Source organism: Nerophis ophidion, linkage group LG22 (assembly GCF_033978795.1).
Source record: "Nerophis ophidion isolate RoL-2023_Sa linkage group LG22, RoL_Noph_v1.0, whole genome shotgun sequence".
In the NCBI taxonomy this organism is placed as follows: domain Eukaryota; kingdom Metazoa; phylum Chordata; class Actinopteri; order Syngnathiformes; family Syngnathidae; genus Nerophis; species Nerophis ophidion.
In genome coordinates, this window is record NC_084632.1 from 16,404,798 (window position 1) to 16,429,847 (window position 25,050).

A 25,050-nucleotide genomic window follows, 5' to 3' on the forward strand; every position below is an offset into this window, starting at 1 on the left:
GAAATGTTACAATTGAAATTTTACAGGACCATAAAATGTAAAATGTAGGTGTGGGAAAAATCACAAGACTACTTCATCTCTACAGAACTGTTTCATGAGGGGTTTGCTCAATCATCAGGAGATTTTAATGGAAGCATTCACATACAATGGTTTATATAGGGCACAGAGTGGGTGGGTACATACAGGCGTAGGGGCGTGGTGATTGGCTCATGTGTTACCTAGGAAGTGTTTCTGTCTATGGCGGCATGTTGAAATTATTTCACTGTTTTCACTGCGCTTGTTGAGGGATGACAGGTCTGGATGATATATAATAAACAGTTTCTCTTTTAAGCATAGGTTGCATCTTTTATTACCACTGTTGTAAGGTGTGCTGGATGCAATCACCACGCCCCTACGCCTGCTTGTACCCACCCACTCTGTGCCCTATACAAACCATTGTATGTGAATGCTTCCATTAAAATCTCCTGATGATTGAGGAAACCCCTCATGAAACAGTTCTGTAGAAGTGAAGTAGTCTTGTAATTTTTCCCACACCTACATATTGCGCTCTACCACGGTATCGAGTACTATTCTCTAGATAATCCAATCAAGATATATATATATATATATATATATATATACATACATACATACATACAGTACAGGCCCAAAGTTTGTCCACACCTTCTCATTAAATGTGTTTTCTTTCTTTTCATGACTATTTACATGGTAGATTGTCACTGAAGGGATCAAAACTTTGAATGAACAAATGTGGAGTTATTAACAAAAAAGGTGAAATAACTGAAAATATATTTTATATACTAGTTTCTTCAAAATAACCAACCTTTGCTCGGATTACTATTTTGCACACTCTTGGCATTCTCTCGATGAGCTTCAAGAGTTAGTCACCCGAAATGGTTTTCATTTCAGACGTGTCATAGTTTTGATGCCTTCAGTGACAATCTACAATGTAAATAGTCATGAAAACAAAGAAAACATATTGAATGAGAAGGTGTGTTCAAACTTTTGGCCTGCACTGTATACAGACACACACATGTGTCTGTGTGTGTGTGTGTGTGTATATATATATATATATATATATATATATATATATATATATATATATATATATACATACATACATCCATCTATCCATCCATCCATCCATCCATCCATCCATCCATCCATTTTCTACCGCTTATTCCCTTTCGGGGTCGCGGGGGGCGCTGGCGCCTATCTCAGCTACAATCGGGCGGAAGGCGGGGTACACCCTGGACAAATCGCCACCTCATCGCAGGGCCAACACGGATAGACAGACAACATTCACACTCACATTCACACACTAGGGCGAATTTTGTGTCGCCAATCAACCTATCCCCAGGTGCATGTCTTTGGAAGTGGGAGGAAGCCGGAGTACACAGAGGGAACCCACGCATTCACGGGGAGAACATGCAAACTCCACACAGAAAGATCCCGAGCCTGGATTTGAACCCAGGACTGCAGGAACTTCGTATTGTGAGGCAGACGCACTAACCCCTCTGCCACCGTGAAGCCCTACATACATACAGTGGGGCAAAAAAGTATTTAGTCAGCCACCTATTGTGCAAGTTCTCCCACTTAAAATGATGACAGAGTTCTGTAATTTTCATCATAGGTACACTTCAACTGTGAGAGACAGAATGTGAAAAAAAATCCAGGAATTAACATTGTAGGAATTTTAAAGAATTTATTTGTAAATTATGGTGGAAAATAAGGATATGGTCAACCATTCAAAGCTCTCACTGATGGAAGGAGGTTTTGACTCAAAATCTCACGATACATGGCCCCATTCATTCTTTCCTTAACACGGATCAATCGTCCTGTCCCCTTAGCAGAAAAACAGCCCCAAAGCATGATGTTTCCACACCCATGCTTCACAGTAGGCATGGTGTTCTTGGAATGCAAATCAGTATTCTTTTTCTTTTAAACACGACGAGTTGAGTTTATAACAAAAAGTTCTATTTTAGTTACATCTGACCACATGACATTCTCCCAATCCTCTGCTGTATCATCCATGTATCCATTTTGGTATAAACTCAACTCTTCGTGTTTGGAGGAAGAAGAATACTGAGTTGCATTCCAAGAACACCAAACTTACTGTGAAGCATGGGGGTGGAAACATCATGCTTTGGGGGTGTTTTTCTGCTAAGGGGACAGGACGATTGATCCGTGTTAAGGAAAGAATGAATGGGGCCATGTATCGTGAGATTTTGAGCCAAAACTTCCTTCCATCAATGAGAGCTTTGAATGGTTGACCAAATACTTATTTTCCACAATAATTTACAAATATTTTTTTTTAAATTCGTACAATGTGAATTCCTGGATTTTTTTTTTCCACATTCTGTCTCTCACAGTTGAAGTGTACCTATGATGAAAATTACAGACCTCTGTCATAATTTTAAGTGGGAGAACTTGCACAATCGCTGGCTGACTAAATACTTTTTTGCCCCACTGTATGTATGTATATATATATATATATATATATATATATATATATATATATATACATATACATACATATATATATATATATATATATATATATATATATATATATATATATATATATATTCTTTATTTTATTTGATCTTGTTTTCTTACATTTCTGTGTTTCATTTGCAAGTACTGCACTGTATTGTATAGTAGAGTTAAATGCAACTGCAATCCCAAGACGTTAAATGACATTAGTGTATAGATTATTGTGTGTTGCTTTAGCCTGGAAGTAGTCTTTGTCATCAGACTTTTTTTTGTTGAGCCCTGAAAAAAAAAATCCAAACATTAAGTATTGCGTGTATAACAAACCAGCTGTTTAATTGTAACATGCATCTTAGTGTAGTAGTGATTACCAAATGTAGTAAAATTGCTAATGCCAATTGGCAGCATGTCAATGGCAAATTAATGTAAATTAACATTGAGCTAGAGCAGGGGTGTCAAACTCAAATACAGAGTGGGCCAAAATTTAAAACTGAACGAAGCCGCGGGCCAAGGTTGAACAAATTAATCGTTTAATGGGGACCCAAACAAGTTTTGCATTGAATATTGACCAAGCAAGGCTTATATAACTTTATAGTGACATGCAAAATCGAGTTTTAAATAATAATAATTAATAAATATCAATGGCATATCAAATAAAATAAAAATACAAATTGAATGCCTCTTTTCGGCGGCGGGTTTGAGTTGGGGCGGGGTTTGGTGGTAGCGGGGGTGTATAGTGTAGCATCCCGGAAGACTTAGTGATGCAAGGGGTTCTGGGTATCTGTTCAGTTGTGTTTATGTTATGTTACGGTGCGGATGTTCTCCCCAAATGTGTTTGTCATTATTGTTTGCTGTGGGTTCACAATGTGGCGTATATTTGTAACAGTGTTAAAGTGTTTTATATGGCCACCCTCAGTGTGACCTGTATGGCTGTTGACCAAGTATGCCTTGTGTGTGTATATGAGCCGCATATATTATGTGAGTGGGCCGGCACGCTGTTTGTATGGAGGAAAAGCGGACGTGGCGACATGTAGAGAACGCCAAAAGCAGTGCTTTTACGGCCCGCCCCCAATATTATTGTCCGGGTGGAAATCGGGAGAAATTGGGAGGGGCACTGAACTTCGGGAGTCTCCCGGGAAAATCGGGAGGGTTGATTGATACTTTTATTAGTAGATTGCACAGTACAGTACATATTCCGTACAATTGACCACTAAATGGTAACACCCGAATAAGTTTTTCAACTTGTTTAAGTCGGGGTCCACGTTAATCAATTCAGGGTTGACGAGTATGAGTATTAGTGGTGAATGCGGTGTTACAGCGGCGGGCCAGCTCTATTGTTAATTTGATATTGCCTCAAGGGCCAGATGAAATTACACGGCGGGCCAAATTTGGCCCGCGGGCCAGAGTTTGACACCCATGAGCTAGAGGATTCTGAAAATTAGAGCCTTACTACACTTTCGAGTGCCGCTTTCTTGCTTTGTTGACATAGAAAATAGCAACAATACCTAGCGTCTGCTAAACCGGACGTGATGTCACGTGCAACAAAGGTATACAAATATGGCGCTGTTTGATTTTATGTGAGTCGTTACCTGCAATTGCAGCGGGACTTTGGTCAGTACCTATAAAAGAACAGTATTCTGTACCCTTCTCTATTTCATAGACAGTCAGACCTCATGTTTGGAAACTTAAAACTTTGATACGGTTCGAGACTCAGACCAACAGAACAAATGTTGATGTTTAATTTTGGACTTGATGTTTAAGAGGCTTTTCCAAACCATGAAGTTGCCTGCACATCATCTTACCTCTATACGCTGGGAGTTGACCTTTTTGCCTTTTTTATTCCAGCTCACCCTCGGCTTGGGGTCACCCGTCGCCTGGCAAACAAAAGACACCACACCCCCGGAGACGCCTATCTGGTCAACGGGGACTTTCGTGAATCGTGGCGGCACTGTGGAGAGAGGACGGGGAAAGAAATGCAGACAAACGTGAGCAAAGACTCGAGTAAACATCAACACTTGAGTCAACTCTGTTCCTTCTATGGCAGCGGAGCAGTGTGCAGTCGTACACACATGTGGCACTTGGATGTTAACAAATCCCACACAAGCAAGCCTCCCCTCTTGCAGCCATGCACTCCTCCACATGGTCTCATTCTGGAACATACACCCACACAGACTTCAAGATGTGGTAAGGGGCACATCATCTGTGCAACAATGATTCCTAACTTTTGTTCAGAGGTTTCAGCAGAATGGATGATCATTACTCTCAAATAGACTTTATAGCATAAGTGAAAAATGAGACATCAGACATCATGGATGAAAACTAACACTTCCCATCTAACCTGATGGAGCTTGAGATCCTGATAACTCATTAAACAAATAATTATTTAGGCTAAGCCCCGTTTCGGCCACACTGAACCATCCTTTAAAGGGGAACATTATCACCAGACCTATGTAAGCGTCAATATATACCTTGATGTTGCAGGAAAAAGACCATATGTTTTTTTAACCGATTTCCGAACTCTAAAAGGGTGAATTTGGCAATTGAAATGCCTTTCAATTGTTCGGAGCAATGACCTTTCACCCGTGACGTTACAAAGGGAAGCATTCCGCCATTTTTTCAAACACATTACAGACACCAAGTCAAATCAGCTCTGTTATTTTCCATTTTTTCAACTGTTTTCCGTACCTTGGAGACATCATGCCTCGTCGGTGTGTTGTCGGAGGGTGTAACAACACGATCAGGGACGGATTCAAGTTGATTTACGTGGAGTGTGCATCGATTAGCACGGCATGCTAATCGATGCTAACATGCTATTTAGGCTAGTTGTATGTACATATTGCATCAATATGCCTCATTTGTTGCTATATTTGCATCCAGGCTTTTCCTCCACCCACATTTAATGCCAAACAAACACATACCAATCGACGGATTAAAGTTGCACCAGTGTCAAAAGATGCGAAAGTCCTTCGTTTGTTCTGCACATTTTACCGACGATAGCGATGCTACGACAGAGATGTGTGGATATCCTGCGACATTCAAAGCAGATGCATTTCCAACGATAAAGTCAACGAAATCACAAAGGTGAGTTTTGTTGATGTTATTGACTTATGTTCTAATTAGACATAATTGCGCACGGCATGACTGCCAGCTAATCGATGCTAACATGCTATATAGGCTAGCTGTATGTACATTTGTAGCTATATTTGCATCCAGCCTTTCCCTCCACCCACATTTAATGCCAAACAAACACTTACCAATCGACGGACTTAAGTTGCTCCAGTGGTCAAAAGATGCAACCGTTGTTTAGAAGGCGATCGCCAAATTCGTTCACGTTGCCTTTGTCCGTCGTAATATGGCCCAATAGCTTCAGTTTCTTCTTCAATTTCGTTTTCGCTATCTGCCTCCACACTCCAAACATCCGTTTCAATACATGCGTAATCTGTTGAATCGCTTAAGCCGCTGAAATTAGAGTCTGAATCCGAGCTAATGTCGCAATATCTTTTTGTTCTATCCGCTTTGTTTGTATTGGCGTCACGCAGTGACGTCACAGGAAAATGGACGGCTGGATTTGTAGATTGCGAAAATAGGCACTTTAAAACCTTTTTTCGGGATATTCCATGATGGGTAAAATTTTGAAAAAAACTTCAAAAAATAAAATAGGCCACTGGGAACTGATTTTTATTGGTTTTAACCCTTCTAAAATTGTGATAATGTTTCTCTTTAAGGTTCCCCTCCTTGGACATTTTTTTACACAGCTAAGTGTGCCGTCGTTTTCTTGAATCTGCGGCTCTTACCTTTGTATGGACTCATTGATTGTTTACAAACTGAGTTCGGAGGGGAAGTGACACCAGAAAGGCAGCGCCCCACACAGGAAGTGACGTCAGAAAGAACGCCCCGCAGTCAGCTTCATAACAGACGCTTGTGGAAATCACACGTGAATACTTTTAAATAAAATAAAAAAACGCGCGATTGCAGCTATTTGGGATACAACACATCTAGACACAGCAATGTTGAGCGACAGTTTTGGATAAGGCCCAGAACAGTGTTTTTCAACCACTGTCTGGTGTGCCGTGGGAGATGATCTAATTTCACCCATTTGGGTTAAAAATATGTTTTGCAAACCAGTAATAACAGTCTGAAAATGATGTGTTGTTGAGTGGTCAGCAGAGTAACCGTGTAATACTCTTCTATATCAGTAGGTGGCAGCCGCTAGCTAATTGCTTTGTAGATGTCAGAAATAGCGGGACGCAGGGTGCAGGTAAAAAGGTGTCTAATGCTTAAACCAAAAATAAACAAAAGATGAACGCCCCTAAGAAAAGTCATTGAAGCTTAAGACAGGCTATGCGGAACAAAACTTAAAACTGAACTGGCTTACAAAGTAAACAAAACCAGAATGCTGGACGACAGCAAAGACTTACTGTGGAGCAAAGACAATGTACGTCCGAACATGACATGACAATCAACAATGTCCCCACAAAGAAGGATGAAAAAAACTGAAATATTCTTGATCGCTAAAACAAAGTAGATGCGAGAAATATAGCTCAAAGGGTGACAAGAAACTGCTACAGGAAAATACCAAAAAAGAGAAAAAGTCACAAAAATAGGAGCACAAGACAAGACGTAAAACACTACACACAGGAAAACAGCAAAAAACTAGACCTATATTGATACAGTACATCTGCTATGAGCCAATAACTATAGTGATACAGTTCACTTACTTTGAGACAAGACCTATATTGATACAGTAGACGTACTTTGAGACAAGACCTATATTGATACAGTACACTTACTTTGAGACAAGACCTATATTGATACAGTACACCTACTTTGAGACAAGACCTATATTGATACAGTAGACGTACTTTGAGACAAGACCTATATTGATACAGTACACTTACTTTGAGACAAGACCTATATTGATACAGTACACCTACTTTGAGACACGACCTACATTGATACAGTACACCTTCTTTGAGACAAGACCTATATTGATACAGTACACGTACTTTGAGACAAGACCTATATTGATACAGTACACGTACTTTGAGACAAGACCTATATAGATACAGTACACCTACTTTGAGACAAGACCTATATTGATACAGTACACTTACTTTAAGACAAGACCTATATTGATACAGTACACTTACTTTCAGACAAGACCTATATTGATACAGTACACCTACTTTGAGACAAGACCTATATTGATACAGTTCACTTACTTTGAGACAAGACCTATATTGATACAGTTCACTTACTTTGAGACAAGACCTATATTGATACAGTACACTTACTTTGAGACAAGACCTATATTGATACAGTACACCTACTTTGAGACAAGACCTACATTGATACAGTACACCTACTTTGAGACAAGACCTATATTTATACAGTACACTTACTTTAAGACAAGACCTATATTGATACAGTACACTTACTTTGAGACAAGACCTATATTGATACAGTTCACTTACTTTGAGACAAGACCTATATTGATACAGTAGACGTACTTTGAGACAAGACCTATATTGATACAGTACACTTACTTTGAGACAAGACCTATATTGATACAATACACTTACTTTGAGACAAGACCTATATTGATACAGTACACTTACTTTGAGACAAGACCTATATTGATACAGTACACTTACTTTGAGACAAGACCTATATTGATACAGTACACGTACTTTGAGACAAGACCTATAGTGATACAGTACACTTACGTTCAGACAAAACCTATATTGATACAGTACATCTACTTTGAGACAAGACCTAGATTGATACAGTACACTTACTTTGAGACAAGACCTATATTGATACAGTACACTTACTTTGAGACAAGACCTATATTGATACAGTACATTTACTTTCAGACAAGACCTATTTTGATACAGTACATCTACTTTTAGACAACACCTATATTGATACAGTACACTTACTTTGAGACAAGACCTATAGTGATAGAGTACACCTACTATAGTCATGCATGGTTGGTTATGATTTAATGTCATATCCAACAATTGTGACGACTCTTTACAGTCAACTGAGTTTAGTTTTTAAATGATTACTGCTGGTGGTGTGCCTAAGCATTTTTTCCAACGCAAAAAATGTGCCTTGGCTCAAAAAAGATTGAAAAACACTGTCCTACAAGAACGGCAGCCTGGTGGGATATGTTTGTCAACGAGTGTGTTGTGCCAGAGTAACGGCAAGAGAACTTTCGAATGTCCAGGTCATCTGTGATTCTACTTAGCGGAAAAAAAGTCCATTTGTTGAAAGGGAGACAATGAGAATGCGGGCTCCCGTGGACGAGGGAAAACAGCGAATGCACTTGAAATGGCAAAGCAGACGATCAGTTGTTGTCCGCGTTGTATGTCAAACGATTACTCAACTTCTAGTTTTGCACTTCATAACATCTCCGGTTTGGGGAGGAGACCCTGCCCTGAATCGAGGAGTTCAAGTACCTCAGTCTTGTTCACGAGTGAGGGGAAGAGTGGATCGTGAGATCGACAGGCGGATTGGTGCGGCATCTTCAGTAATGGGGACGCTGTATCAATACGTTTTGGTGAAGAAGGAGCTGAGCCGGAAGGCAAAACTCTCAATTTACCGGTCGATCTACGTTCCAATCCTCACGGTGGAATTGTGTGTGTGTGGACAAGGATAATGTTAGGTGGGAATTACCCTGGATAACTTTAGAGGTGCTGCAAAGAGGAATGGGCGAAACTGCCCCAAAAAAAGGTGTGCCAAGCTTGATACTTTTGCGAAATCTGGCAAAACATTTTTTTTCCCCCTCCATGTCCCTTTAGGGCAGGGCTCTCAGATATGCGGCCCGCGCGACCTTATTTTGCGGCCCCCACCTTAATATGAAAGTCTAACGTAAGCGCGGCCCGTGAGTTGTATATAGATAGACTTGACAGTCTTGTGTTTTTTGGCTCCAAAATGGCTCTTTCAACGTTCTGGGTTGCCTACCCCTGCGTTAGTGGAAAAGCAGCAAATGAGTGAACGCCACAGAGACGTTCCCATGGACACGAGGGTTTTCTCACGTGCCCGGCTGCAGTCAAACCGCCACACTTGTCTGTCGGTAATAACAGTCCCCGATAACCTGGACCAATTCAAACAGTTATTTGTAGAGATGTCCGAAAATGTCGGACTGCCGATATTATCGGCCGATAAATGCTTTAGAATGTAATATGGGAAATTATCGGTATCAGTTTCAAAAAGTAAAATGTATGAATTTCTAAAATGCCGCTGTACGGAGTGGAACACGGACGTAGGGAGAAGTACAGAGCGCGAATAAACCTTAAAAGGCACTACTTTTGCGTCACATAATATTTACGGCTTTTCAGACACACAAGTGAATGCAAATCATACTTGGTCAACAGCCATACAGGTCACACTGAGGGTGGCCATATAAACAACTTTAACACTGTTACAAATATGCGCCACACTGTGAACCCACAGCAAACAAGAATGACAAACACAACTCGGGAGAACATCCGCACTGTAACACAACATAAATGCGACAGAACAAATACCCAGAACCCCTTGCAGCACTAACTCTTCAGGGACGCTAAAATATTTTCTTTTCTTGCGGCCCGGCCTCACCCAGACTCTGCATCCAGTGGCCCCCAGGTGAATTGAGTTCGAGACCCATGATTTAGGGGCTACGTCTATTACATCCAAAAGCTTCATCAGAATGCGGTGTGTACAACTATGCTCGGGACCCTGAAAGCACCGTCATGAAGTGTATGTATGGCTCTGTTTTGATTGAGGCAAAATACTTTGTTTATTTCATTGTACTGTAAAAATGTTAAATTGTGAAGTGAAACTCTTGGGATTTACTAAATATTGCCAAACAAATGTTGATCAATTTGGTGTTTTGCATCCCCATTATTTGGTTTTCCAAATGAAGAATCCTGAGTGAGAAAAAGCCCAGTCTCCTTGGGAAGACGGTACTTTTTGAATCGCAGAGTTCTTCGGCCATGATCAAACGGCAAGTGCAAAACGTCAAGTTAATAATTAAGGGATTGCGGACCGAACCCCGTCTCCTGGCACTGCTCGACACATGAAACAGTCCTTGCATTCATTGCCAGGTAAAGTGAAACAGAAAGTACTTGGAGAGAGCAAAGCACTGCCATGACGTGTAAGACCAGGGCACTGAAATGAAGGGAGATAAGCGCCGCCTGCTAAGTAGCTTGCTCTGAAAAACCACCCACATATGACGCACATGTTACCACAAGATACTTAAGTGGTGATTGGTCATAAGAATATGATAGCAGCAGCTTTGGACCTAGTAATTACACTTGTCCTGATATCTCTTCAGACAATGGCAGACAGAATTGTACCGTTGTACAATTTGTTGGACTACTAACATTTTTTTACTAACACCAAGGGCCCCCAACCCAATCAGGGGCCCCCGACTGGTGTTATGGCTGTCGATCACAGACGGCTCTGGTTCGTGTAGCGATTGTGTACGCTCACTCTCGTTTTCTTTTTGTTTTTTTCTTTTTGTTGTGAGCGGGTCGCAAACCCAGGTCGCCGGGGTGAGAGGCGAGCGTCCTTACTACTGAACTAAAAGCAGAGGCGATCTCCCACCGCCAGCACTATTTATTTATTTTTAAAAATATATTTTTAACTATTTTGTGCATGGAATGTTCAGTATTTTTTTTTATTTGTATTTATGTTATTATATTTAATCTTTAACCTTTCTGTTTTTGGACTAGTTTTTGGATTATAAATGTGTTTTATAGACACAATGTTCTGTGCTTATCGTGATTTTGATGATTATTTTTAATCTTTTACCTTTCTCTTTTAATCTGGGCAGCACTTTGGAACACTTTTAAAAACTTTGCTATATAAATAATAAATAATTATATATATACGTATATTTATCCATTCGTATATATATATATATATATATATATATATATGTGTATATCTATCCATCCATTTCCTACCGCTTATTCCCTTTATATACACACACACACACACACACACACACACACACACACACACACACACACACACAGAGCAGGCCAAAAGTTTGGACACACCTTCCCATTCAATGGGTTTTCTTACTTTTCATGACTAATTTAATTGTAGATTGTCACTGAAGGCTTCAAAACTATAAATGAACACATGTGGAGTTATGTACTTAACAAAATAAGGTGAAATAACTGAAAACATGTTTATTATTCTAGTTTCTTCAAAATAGCCCCCCTTTGCTGTGATTACTGTTTTGCACACCTGGCATTCTCGATGAGCTTCAATTTATTTTTTATTTTTTTTATAGGTTTTTTTCAATCGGTTTAAAATAGTTGCAAATAATTTTGATTTATTCGAAAACCATTAAATGTTGTAAATGGGTGAGGAGTGGTCTATAAGTGCTTCGCATAGTTTATAATACTGTGACACAAGAGTACAAAGAGGGTGAATTCCAATATTTTTTGATTAGTTTTACCTTTGACTATTTGAATAACTACGAGAACTCATACAGCACATCAAGTCTTTCCAGGATCCTTGTTGCCATTTTTTATGATTGTTGATTTTGCGGCAGACTTTTCAAAAAGTCGCAAAGGTTTGAGGGTTTTTTTTACCCCGATAACATACATTGTTTGTTAATTTTATGAATCTAAACTAAGAGTGTGCAAAGTGTAGCCAGGAAGCCATTTCTGATAGATAGATGGATAGATAGATAGATAGATAGATAGATAGATAGATAGATGGATAGATAGATAGATAGATAGATAGATAGATAGATAGATAGATAGATAGATAGATAGATAGATAGATAGATAGATAGATAGATAGATAGATAGATAGATAGATAGATAGATAGATAGATAGATAGATAGATAGATAGATAGATAGATAGATAGATAGATAGATAGACAGACAGACAGACAGTACTTTATTGATTTCTTCAGGAGAGTTCCTTCAGGATAATTCAAATATGCAGCTATTACAACAACAACAAAAAACTCAAACTAAAAAAAATAAAATAATGTGTAATAAAAGAGCAGACAGATGTCAAGAAAAGAGAAAAAGTGGAAATGTTGATGTGATTAACACAAAGGTGACAAGCAGGATCCTTTGATTTTTCAATGGAGAACGTTTGGACATCTCTGCCTCAAACTTAAAAAGTACAAGATTTTCACAAATCAAATATGAATGCTTCATTTTCTCACAAATGTGTGAGTTGATTGGAAAACAAATACCTGCTTTATTAACACACAGAGTCACAAATCCTAACTTATAAGTAAGTAGACCGATATAAAAACATCCATCCATCCATTTCCTACCGCTCATTCCCTTTCGGAGTCGCGGGGGCGCAGGCGCCTATCTCAGCTACAATCGGGCGGAAGGCAGGGTACACCCTGGACAAGTCGCCACCTCATCGCAGGGCCAACACAGATAGACAGACAACATTCACACTCACATTCACACACTAGGGCCAGTTTAGTGTTGCCAATCAACCTATCCCCAGGTGCATGTCTTTGGAGGTGGGAGGAAGCCGGAGTACCCGGAGGGAACCCACGCATTCACGGGGAGAACATGCAAACTCCACACAGAAAGATCCCAAGCCTGGATTTGAACCCAGGACTGCAGGAACTTTGTATTGTGAGGCAGACGCAAAAACATTCACCACCAAAAGCGCTTTTATTGTCCTCTGTCTGCTCTGTCGTTCCGAGTTGCAACCTTTTAATGAGCACTGTTTGTAAATTGTTTGTTTTCTTGCCCCTTTTAGGTCACGTCCGCCTGGTCGTATGTCAACTGTGCCTGAAAATGTCTCAGCTTACCTTTTTTCATTCCTTACAAACATTATCTGCCCCAGGTTGTATTCCCATGAAAGTCTATTTTAGACCAATTACTTGGGCTTGTCCTGTGTTATTACCTGAACTGTGGACTATAATTAACCTTTTTTTCTTTTTCAACAGTTTGCCTCTGGGCGTTCGCTGCCATTTAACTTTGTGTTTAGGGTTTTTAATCCAAAAATTGAAACCTTGCTATAAACAGGTGATTGCAAGGCACTGGAGCGTGAATAATATCAGCAACACAATTTGGGATTGTTTTTGTAAATAAGAGGTGGCAAAAACTGCCAAAGAATGCAAACATATTGCATGGTTCTGCGGCTTTTTCTAAAAATGTCCAGTATGAGTCCTGACTATTATCTTAAATGTAAACAACAGATGGACATAGGCCAGACCTGGGCAAATTAAGGCCCGGGGGCCACATGCGGCCCGTTGAGCTTTTCAATCTGGAGATTGCCGGAGAGTCCCAAATAATTGTTTTAGATGTTTAAGGTGGAAAATGTAGCTGCCATTATGATGTCCAAAGATTTTTTCTAATGACAGTAAGTCTTCAACTATAGTAAGTCTTTCAATGGTTGGAATCTGCATCCTAATTAGTTACTATGGTCATCTAATTCTTTACTATGGTCACTATGAGGTATCTCAGATTGTAGGTGGGGTTTTTTTTCAAGGTATGTTGCATTTTGGTTGCGTTTCGGTTGATTGTAAAATATGTTGTCAATATTCAAAGTTTTATCATTCACAGGTAATATTGTAAATCCCACATTCTTTATTTTCATGTACATTCTGGGTGTCTCATTCAGTAAAAAAAAAAATTCTGATTCCATTCCGTCAACGTTTTCAGATTTTCTATCATTATTGTGAGGTTTTGTATTAGTGTTCCTAAAAATAGATGTATTGGCCCCCCCAGACACACTTTTTTATGTAAATCTGGCCCCCCGAGCAAAATAATTGCCCAGGCCTGACAGAGGCTATATGTCACTAGGGATGTAACGATAAACACTAAAAATGCTAACTGAAGCAAAACTCCCAAAGGTTTTTGTCAGGTTCAAGCATCTTAGGCTCAGATCCCACATCAGGGCAAGAAAAAACTCAACCCATTGGGAAACAATGAGAATCCTTTTAACATAACTACAAACCCCGTTTCCATATGAGTTGGGAAATTGTGTTAGATGTAAATATAAACGGAATACAATGATTTGTAAATCCTTTTCAACCCATATTCAATTGAATGCACTACAAAGACAAGATATTTGATGTTCAAACTCATAAACTTTATTATTGTTTGTTTTTGCAAATGATAATCAATTTAGAATGTCACGGCTGCAACACGTGCCAAAGTAGTTGGGAAAGGGCATGTTCACCACTGTGTTAAATCATCTTTGCTTTTAACAACACTCAATAAACGTTTGGGAACTGAGGAAACTAATTGTTGAAGCTTTGAAAGTGGAATTCTTTCTCATTCTTGCTTGATGTACAGCTTAAGTTGTTCAACAGTCCGAGGTCTTGTTGTCGTATTTTACACTTCATAATGCGCCACACATTTTCGATGGGAGACAGGTCTGGACTGCAGACGGGCCAGGAAAGTACCCGCACTCGTTTACTACGAAGCCACGCTGTTGTAACACGTGGCTTGGCATTGTTTTGCTGAAATAAGCAGGGGCGTCCATGAAAAAGACGGCGCTTAGATGGCAGCATATGTTGTTCCAAAACCTGTATGTACCTTTCAGCATTAATGGTGCCTTCACAGATGTGTAAGTTAACCATGCCTTGGGCACTAATACACCCCCATACCATCACAGATGCTGGCTTTTGAACTTTGCGTCGATAACAGTCTGGATGGTTCGCTTCCCCCTTGGTCCGGATGACACGATGTCGAATATTTCCAAAAACAATTTGAAATGTGGACTTGTCAGACCACAGAACACTTTTCCACTTTGCATCAGTCCATCTTAGATGATCTCGGGCCCGGGGAAGCCGGCGGCGTTTCTGGATGTTGTTGATTAATGGCTTTCGCTTTGCATAGTAGAGCTTTAACTTGCACTTACAGATGTAGCGACCAACTGTATTTAATGACAGTGGTTTTCTGAAGTGTTCCTGAGCCCATGTGGTGATATCCTTTAGAGATTGATGTCGGTTTTTGATACAGTGCAGTCTGAGGGATCGAAGGTCACGGTGATTTAATGTTGGTTTCCGGCCATGCCGTTATTTCTCCAGATTTCTGAACCTTTTGATGATATTATGGACCGTAGATGTTGAAATCCCTAAATTTTTTGCAATTGCACTTTGAGAAACGTTGTTCTCAAACTGTTTGACTATTTGCTCACGCAGTTGTGGACAAAGGAGTGTACCTCGCCCCATCCTTTCTTGTGAAAGACTTAGCCTTTTTTGGGAAGCTGTTTTTATACCCAATGTTTGCATGGCTCAAAATAAACCATTCATTCATTCATTCATCCATCGTGGCACCCACCTGTTCCTAATTAGCCTGCACACCTGTGGGATGTTCCAAATAAGTGTTTGGAACTTTTATCAGTATTTATTGCCATCTTTCCCAACTTTTTTGTCACGTGTTACTGGCATGAAATAAAGTTAATGATTATTTGCAAAAAATAAAATGTTTATCAGTTTGAACATTAAATATGTTGTCTTTGTAGCATATTCAACTGAATATGGGTTGAAAAGGATTTGCAAATCATTGTATTCCGTTTATATTTACATCTAACACAATTTCCCAACTCATATGGAAACGGGGTTTGTAATTTTGATTCTTTTTTTATTTAATTTTTTTAACAAAGACAGCTTTGTTTTGTTTTTTTTAATAGTACTTTAGGGCCACAAATTCCCTTTGGACGCCCCTGGCTTAGATATTATTAAGTCATAGTTTCCCTTCACTTTAATACCAAATAGGACCTCGAAAGGTGAGCAACACCGAGTTGTGTAGTTGTCTGAACCAAAAGTAATTCTCCACACAAACTGCCCTGATAAGCACACCCAACTTGTCTTTATCTGCTTGGCAGGGGGACATGGCCGCTGCGCTATGGGGTTCCGGGGGGGGGACCCTTTAAAGTCTCTGATAATAGAACAAATCAACACAAACACCCGTACTGCAAGACCCGTACTGTGCAGAGAGACGCCGGTTCCACTAATACAGCCGCCACCTGCTATTGTGCCACCTCTGTTGGAGCTGATAAGACAAAATAGACTGGCCATGTGATTGTAAAACACCGGAGAGTGGGAGGTGGGCAAATGAAGATGACAACGGTCCATTTTCACTGCTTTACTGCTGTTCGATTTGGAGGGCGGCTTTATGACTAATGCAGTAATTGATAGAGAAAAGCTTCTTGGGTCACAAATGGATGCCATTACCCACTGAATTACCAAAAATGGACAACAAAATGATGCAGAGCCTTTCTGTGATTTGCACAAACAGGCAGGCAGATTGACATCTTTTATCGTCAAGAGGTGTTTTGTCTTAATCTGAAATGTTCCAAAAAGAACAGGGTATTATTAGAGTGAAAACGTGTCCTTCGGATGTCACAATTTTCTGTTTAGCATTTATTATCACGGCAGATGGTTCAGTTTGTGTTATTTTTGACGGGATTAAAAAATACCATTGTTTCCTCAAATTGTGGCCTGCACTCTAATCGAAGCCATGGCTCAATCGTCTACTTGAAAGCTGTGTTGTGTTAAATGTCGTGTCTGTCCTACAAAAAAAATTGTGTTTGTTACTCTTCGAGAGAAAAAAATTAATGCCTGTAATGGATTATTAGTTAGGGATGGTCACTCAACCGTTACGGTATGAATCCGGTACCTGGGAATCAAGACCGGTACTCTAAGGCAGTGTTTTTCAACCTTTTTTGAGCCAAGGCACATTTTTTGCGTTGACAAAATGCGGAGGCACACCACCAGCAGAAATTATTAAAAAACTAAACTCAGTTGACAGTAAAAAGCCATTGTCACAATTGTTGGATACTATGACTTTAAAGCAGTGGTCCCCAACCACCGGGCCGCAGCAAAAAGCAAAATGTCTACATAAATGTGTAACAAAAAAGCTACAATACATCTTGTTCTGCTTTTGCCTGTTCACAGACAAAAAAGCTTTTTGCCAGGGCGGCATAGCTCGGTTGGTAGAGTGGCCGTGTCAGCAACTTGAGGGTTGCAGGTTCGATTCCCGCTTATGCCATCCTAGTCACTGCCGTTGTGTCCTTGGGCAAGACACTTTACCCACCTGCTCCCAGTGCCACCCACACTGGTTTAAATGTAACTTAGATATTGGGTGTCACTATGTAAAGCGCTTTGAGTCACTTGAGAAAAGCGCTATATAAATATAATTCACTTCACTTAACTTTTTTGTGCATACATAAAAATCAAACATATTTTTATATGTTAATAGTAAAAATGAGGTACAGACCGTGGACTCATTCAAGTACCTCGGGGTTTGGGTGGACAATAAGCTGGACTGGACTGTTAACACGGACCACCAGTACAAGAAAGGACAGAGCAGGCTGTACTTCCTCAGGAGACTGCACTCCTTCAACATTTGTAGAAAACTCCTGTGGATGTACTACCAGTCTGTGGTTGCCATTGTTCTGTTCTACATGGTAGTGTGCTGGGGGGGGGCAGTACATCTAAGAAGGACAGCTCCAGACTTGAGAAACTGATCAGGCGGGCCGGTTCTACTATCGGAATGAAACTGGACTCACTGGTGACGGTGGCAGAGAAGAGGACTGTGGACAAACTAGTGAGCATCCTGGATGATGCCAGTCACCCTCTGCATAGTGTTATCAGTAGCCAGAGGAGCCTGTTCAGTGCTAGACTGCTTCATCCCAAGTGCAGGACTAATAGACTCAAAAACTCCTTTGTCCCACACGCCATTAGACTGTACAACTCCTCTCTGAGATGGGGGACGGGGGGTATTAGGATGACAGGGGATGCAAAACATTAACAGTGCAATACGTTTTCATAACATGGTCACTACTGCCTACTTTGTCTTGTTATATTCTTATTTTACTGTTATATTGTTATTCCCATTGTTTTTATTCTTTTTGTAATATTTCTCTATTTTGTTTCCTTTTAAACCCCCATCATTTACTTTTTATTAAATTGATCTCAACTCTGTACACTGCTGCTGGAATTTTAATTTTCCTGAAGGAACTCTCCTAAAGGAATCAATAAAGTACTATCTATCTATTTATCTATCTATCTAAAAGAGGACAAAACCCAAATTTGCATTTGTATTTCTGTTGGGGCGTGTGTATACATTTCTCACTACACTATACTATCTCTGTGATTGCTAGATAATCAGTTTAGATTAAAGCAGCGCATTAATGGATTAATGGACATACTGTTGTACACCCCCCCACCGACCCCCCCGTCTCACTTTCACATATGCACGCACGCACACACACACACACACACACACACACACACACACACACACGCACACACACGCACCCCCTAAACAACCCCAAACCCAATCAATCAAAGCCAATTCACACAGGCTGCCTGGGCAAGCGCCATCACTATGGCGACCAAGCCTTTACTTTAAACCATTGCTTGTCTTGTCAGGAGGTTTTCACACACAATCACTCACCCAACAAAGGCCAACCAACTTGAACCAGCTGGAAAACGATGAGAAAAAACAATAATAAAAACTAAATGGTGTGAAATAATCCTAATTGATACAATAAATTGATGGCTTTTTAAAAATACAGTGGATTATGTTTGTTTGTTTAATAGTGCAGCCGATTTTTAAAGATAATACCTTAACAGGATATTGAGCAACACTGAACATGTGTAAATGTGTTGTACATCAGAAATTAGTAGGAGTGTAACGGTACACGAAAATTTCGGTTTGGTACATACCTCGGTTTAGAGGTCACGGTTCGGTTCATTTTCGGTACAGTAAGAAAACAACAAAATATAAATTTTTTGGTTATTTATTTACCAAATTTGTAAACAATGGCTTGATCCTTTTAACATTGGGAACATTATAATAATTCTGCCCACGTTAATCCACATTAAACTGCCTCAAATTGTTGCTTTGATTAAATAAAATGTCAACTTTTCTTCTACATATAAAAAGTGCAACATTAAACAGTTTCAAATCAACTCATCATGCTTAATTTATTACAACATTTGGGAAGCCTGTAGTTGACTTTTATTATGTAAATGTTCTATTTTTATCAACATGTGATAGCAGGCACCGTGCCATTCAAAACTAGGCTGCTACATTACTAATGATTCATGTAACTATAGCTGAAAAAAATAGCACAATAGCAATAGGAGAGACTATTCATCCCTGAACACCATGGAGTTCATGTAGGCTATATGATGCACTTATATACTATCACAGACAGAAACTCTTCATTTAATATAATGTCCTTTTTTGCTGCTTCAACACACCTCAATCAACACTGTCCGTAACACACACACACGCCGCAAAATGAGCTAACGTTACGCTAAAAGCTAACTAGCCTTCACCTAAAACCAGAACTGCGAGCGAGCTGAGCTGAAGTTTGTTTCTAGAAGGTCAACGGGCTCATACTGATGTTTAGAAATTAGTTGACTAGGAAGTGTTTAGTACAATTTGGGAAGAGTCCGTTTCTCCCCTGCTAAACTCATATCTGCTCGATGCTAAAGCGCTGACTACATCGCTCTGAATACGCACTGCTTGATTGGCTTTTGGATGTAACCAATCATATGGTGTACAGACAGACACAGGGGCAGAACTGAGCGGATCAGCTTGTTAAGACTTTAGGATAGGTGGCTACTTCATATGTTCGTGTGAAACTCGTTCGGTACTCCTTCGCACCGAACCGGAACCCCCGTACCGAAACGGTTCAATACAAATACACGTACCGTTACACCCCTACAAATTAGACTGCATGTTTATTTATGAACAAATATTTGAAAATGGATTGAAAAAAATTGATTAGTGCTTGCTTGCATGATTTAACCTAAAAACAATCCGGACACAAATTAAATTGTATTGTGAGAATTTCATACAGGAACACATTTTAAATGTTTTACTTGAATGCCCCACATTTATTTGCTCAAAACAGTTTTATCTAAAGTCCCATCTGGGTGTATTTTGGTGGGAAATTAGGAGCGATCACACTGGTCGGAGTCTCCTCACACATCTTTGCACTGACGTAGGCATTGACTTGATCACTGACCGTGTAACAACCTGCTTCGCATTTCAGGTAACCGTCTGCAGTCAAAGGAGCATTTGCGGTCAAAATAAATTGACCAAGTCACATTTTTTGCGTTGAAAAAATCCCCAGAGGCACACCACCAGTAAAAATGACTAAAAAACAAAGCTCAATTGACAGTAAAAAGTCGTTGTCGCGATTGTTGGATATGACTTTAAACCATAGCCAACCATGCATCAATATAGCTCTTGTCTCAAAGTAGGTGTACTGTCACGACTTATTTTGAGTTTTTTTGCTGTTTTCCTGTGTGTAGTGTTTCAGTCCTTGTCTTGCACTCCTGTATTGGTGGCTTTTTCTCTTTATTTGGTATTTTCCTGTAGCAAAATCAAGCACTTAGGCATGGAGACTGTTTCTACAAACATTTGTGAAAGAATGGGCCGCTCTCAGTGATTTCCAGCTTGGAACTGTCATAGGATGCCACCTGTGCAACAAAACCAGTCGGGAAATTTGCCCACTCCTAAATAATCCAAAGAAAAGTGAAGAGTTTGGGGAACAACAGCAACTCAGCCACCAAGTGGTAGACCACGTAAACTGACAGAGAGGGCTCAGTGGATACTGAAGCGCATAGTGCAAAGACTTTCTGCACAGTCGGATGCAACAGAGCTCCTAACTTCAGGGGACCTTCCAATTATCCCACGTACAGTACGCAGAGAGCTTTCTGGAATGGGTTTCCATGGCCGATCAGCTGCATCTAAGCCATACATCACCAAGTCCAATGCAAAGCGTCAGATACAGTGGTGTAAAGCACGTCACCACTGGACTCTAGAGCAGTGGAGATGCCTTCTCTGGACTGGACCAGTCTGGGTTTGGAGGTTGCCAGGAGAACGCTACATTTCGGACTGCATTGTGCCGAGTGTGGAATTTGGTGGAGGAGGTATTATGGTGTTTTATGGTTGGTTTTTCAGGAGTTGGTCTAGGCCCCTTAGTTCCAGCGAAAGGAACTTTGAATGCTCCAGGATACCAAAACATTTTGAACAATTCCATAGGATGGCACTTCAAGTTCATATGTGAGTAAAGACAGGTGGCCATATACTTTTGGCAATATAGTGTATCTGCGTTCTTGTAGTCTGGTGAAGCTAATATATGGAGCAATATTTATTTCTTCCCAAAAATTTGTGAGTGCCGTTTAAGCCTTTAAATAGACCCCCTTTTTAGACCAGTTGATCTGCCGTTTATTTTCTTTTTCTCCTCTGTCCCACTCTCCCTTGTGGATGGGGGTCCAGTCCGGTGGCTATGGAAGAAGTACTGGCTGTCCAGAGTCGGGACCCAGGATGGACCGCTCGTCCAGAGTCTGGACCCAGGAGGGACCGCTCGCCTGTGTAACGCCTGGGGACATCTCTGCACTGCTGATCTGCCTCCGGTTGGGATGGTTTCATGTTGGCTCCACTATGGACGGGACTCTCTCTGCTCTGTTGAATCCACTTTGGAATGGACTATCACGGTTGTGTTGGATCCACTAAGGATTGAACTTTCACAGTATCATGTTAGACCCGCTCGACATCCATTGCTTTCGGTCCCCTGGGGTTGCCCACATATGCGGTCCTCTCCAAGGTTTTTCATAGTCATCATTGTCACTGTCACCGACGTCCCACTGGGGTGAGTTTTTCTTGCCCTTATGTGGGCTCTACCAAGGATTTTGTTGTGGTTTGTGTTGTGGTTTGTGCAGCCCTTTGAGACACTAATGATTTAGGGCTATATAAATTAACATTGATTGATTGATTGATATCTTGGTGCGCTCTATACTCCGGAAAATATGGCAGCTATGATTCGGTACTGTTTTGGTTAATGTGAACATCAATATCATGACCTAATTAAGCATGCAAACCAGAACAATGGCTTTTTTTTTCTATCCTTAAACATATTTTTCTTGTTATTTTACAATTTTCTCTAATACACATTTTACACTATATGAGACGAATCGTACAAATCCTGAGAGTTTCGTTTTTTTCAGGAAAGATCGCAACCCACATGAGAATAGACCTTACCAGAAAATGTGACAATTTTGCATCATCAAAAGACACAAACGCACGTTCCATGGCTCTAAGAATAGAAGAGGACAAAAAAAAAGGACATTATGGGTGTGTAGAAACCCCTTTGCCCATTGCATCACGCAGCGTAACATCAATGTCAGCTTCACTGCAAACAAACTTGAGGGATTTTACTCGATCACCAGGGACAACCATGGTAGGATGTGGAAATGTGTGTTACTACCCAGAGGTGGTGAGAGTCATGGCTATCAGGCAGCATTTCTACGAAGAGGAACACCCTTGTAATAGGCACAAATTGGTCCCATTGAAACCACTGTTGGAAGAAAGCAAAAAAAACTAAGTATTCTGTAGCCCACTGGAAATAAATGTGGTGGTTATAGGAACGGTATCGAGATGAAATGAGTACCTGAATTGGCCAGAAAGGGAAAACAAGATGGGTTGCAATTAGTATTGCTTGATACAGGTGATATACCATATTTGTGTCCTGGGCATGACGAAAATGCATCCGGCAGTGGAAGCTCCTCTACGAGGTCTTAGGGCACTAGGAGGTTAACCCCTTTACTACTGTTACCCCAGGTGGCCTTTGGCAAAGGCCAAGTACCTGACTGCCCCCTAGCCAGGGATACGGTGAAGACCTCAACGGCGGAGCAGGCGGAAGACGGTAGATTTAAAGTGGAACATTATCACAATTTCAAAAGGGTTAAAAACAATAAAAATCAGTTCCCAGTGGCTTGTTGTATTTTCTTAATTTTACCGGTCTCGGAATATCCCTAAATAAAGCTTTAAAGTGCCTTTTTTTCGCTCTCTGCGAAGACACTGGCCATTTCCCTGTGACGTCACACAGTGCTGCCAATGTAAACAAACGATGGGAATACCACAGCAAGATATAGTGACATTAGCTCGGATTCAAACTCGGATTTCAGCGCCTTAAGCGATTCAACAGATTACGCATGTATTGAAACATATGGTTGGAGTATGAAAGTATTGAAGAAGAAACTGAAGCTATTGAGCGAATAGCTATTGACGCTATTCATAGCCATACCATGGCCGAATAGCTGCGTTAGCATCGCCGGTAAAATGTGCGGACCAAACGATCAGGACTTTCGCATCTTTTGACACTGGAGCAACTTAAATCCGTCGATTGGTAAGTGTTTTTTTCGCATTAAATGTGGGTGGAAGGAAACGTAATATAGTTGCAAATGCATCTACAGGTTATCGATACATCACAAAAAAAGAAATGTTTAACATCAATATTTATGGAACATGTCCACAAAAAATCTAGCTGTCAACACTGAATATTGCATTGTTGCATTTCTTTTCACAGTTTATGAACTTATATTCATATTTTCTTGAAGTATTATTCAATATATATATGTATAATGGATTTTTGAATTGTTGCTGTTTTTAGAATATTTAAAAAAAATCTCACGTACCCCTTGGCATATCTTCAAGTACCCCCAGGAGTACGCGTACCTCCATTTGAGAACCACTGCACTAACCATCATATTATCATATTTAAATGGTACATAAAAATCGAACTTCAGTAAAACATTCATTTACCACAGTCTGGAACCAATCATACATGATAAATGAGGTATGGTGACCGTGTTAAATGAATTTCCGCACAGTAGAAATCATGTTATGATATTGTCATAGGAAGAGCATAAAAAACTGTTTACAGCCTTCTAAATACAGTTTTTAACATAATGAGAGTCCTTTAGACGTAAAAAAAAAAAAACACACCCACAAGTTGAATTCAATATAGTAATGTTGCCACAGGCTGAGCCAATCAGTAGCCAAGATGCTGAACATCGCTCTCTGATTGGTTTGGTCTAATATTGATATTCTCGGTTCATTTTCAGCATTGCCCATCCATCCATTTCCTACCGCTTATTCCCTTTTTGGGGTCGCTGGTGCCTATCTTAGCTACAATCGGGCGGAAGGCGGGGTACACCCTGGACAAGTCGCCACCTCATCGCAGATTTTCAGCATTGTTATGCCTCATTTAGGCCCATTATGCACATACCGCATTTTTGGGAGTATAAGTCGCTCCGGAATATAAGTCGCACCTGCCGAAAATGCATCATAAAGAAGGAAAAAAACATATATACGTCGCACTGGAGTATAAGTCGCATTTTTGGGGAAAATTTATTTGATAAAACCCAACACCAAGAATTAGCCATTTGAAAGGCAATTTAAAATAAATAAAAAATAATGAACAACAGGCTGAATAAGTGTACATTATATGACGTATAAATAACCAACTGAGAAGGTGATTGGCAGGGACGTGCACATGATTATAGAGGTGCAGGGGCTCAAAGTCAGAAAAGGGTAGGACAGTTTTTTTGGGTCCTTTACATAATATGGAAATTAATGTAAAATTAAATTTGCTAATAGGAAGCTGACTACTTTGCTGTGTGTCCTTTGTAGGTAAAAGTGATTGCCATTTCTTTTGTGTCAACAAATTATTGTCATAATGAGTTAATTCACATTATCATAGGCTTGGAAGACATGAAAAGGAAAAAAACACTGGTTTATTATTAG

General features: G+C 40.1%; 1 protein-coding gene across 9 annotated transcripts in view; it reads right to left on the reverse strand.

Annotated features, from left to right (window-relative positions):
* Positions 1–25,050, reverse strand: part of ptprsa (protein tyrosine phosphatase receptor type Sa) — a 701,781-nt gene that overhangs the window by 333,800 nt on the left and 342,931 nt on the right. For all 9 annotated transcript variants that reach the window (XM_061883335.1, XM_061883337.1, XM_061883336.1 and 6 more), the window contains one exon: positions 4,296–4,441. In XM_061883335.1, coding sequence (XP_061739319.1) covers positions 4,296–4,441 — 146 coding nt within the window. The remainder of the gene's footprint in view (positions 1–4,295; positions 4,442–25,050) is intronic.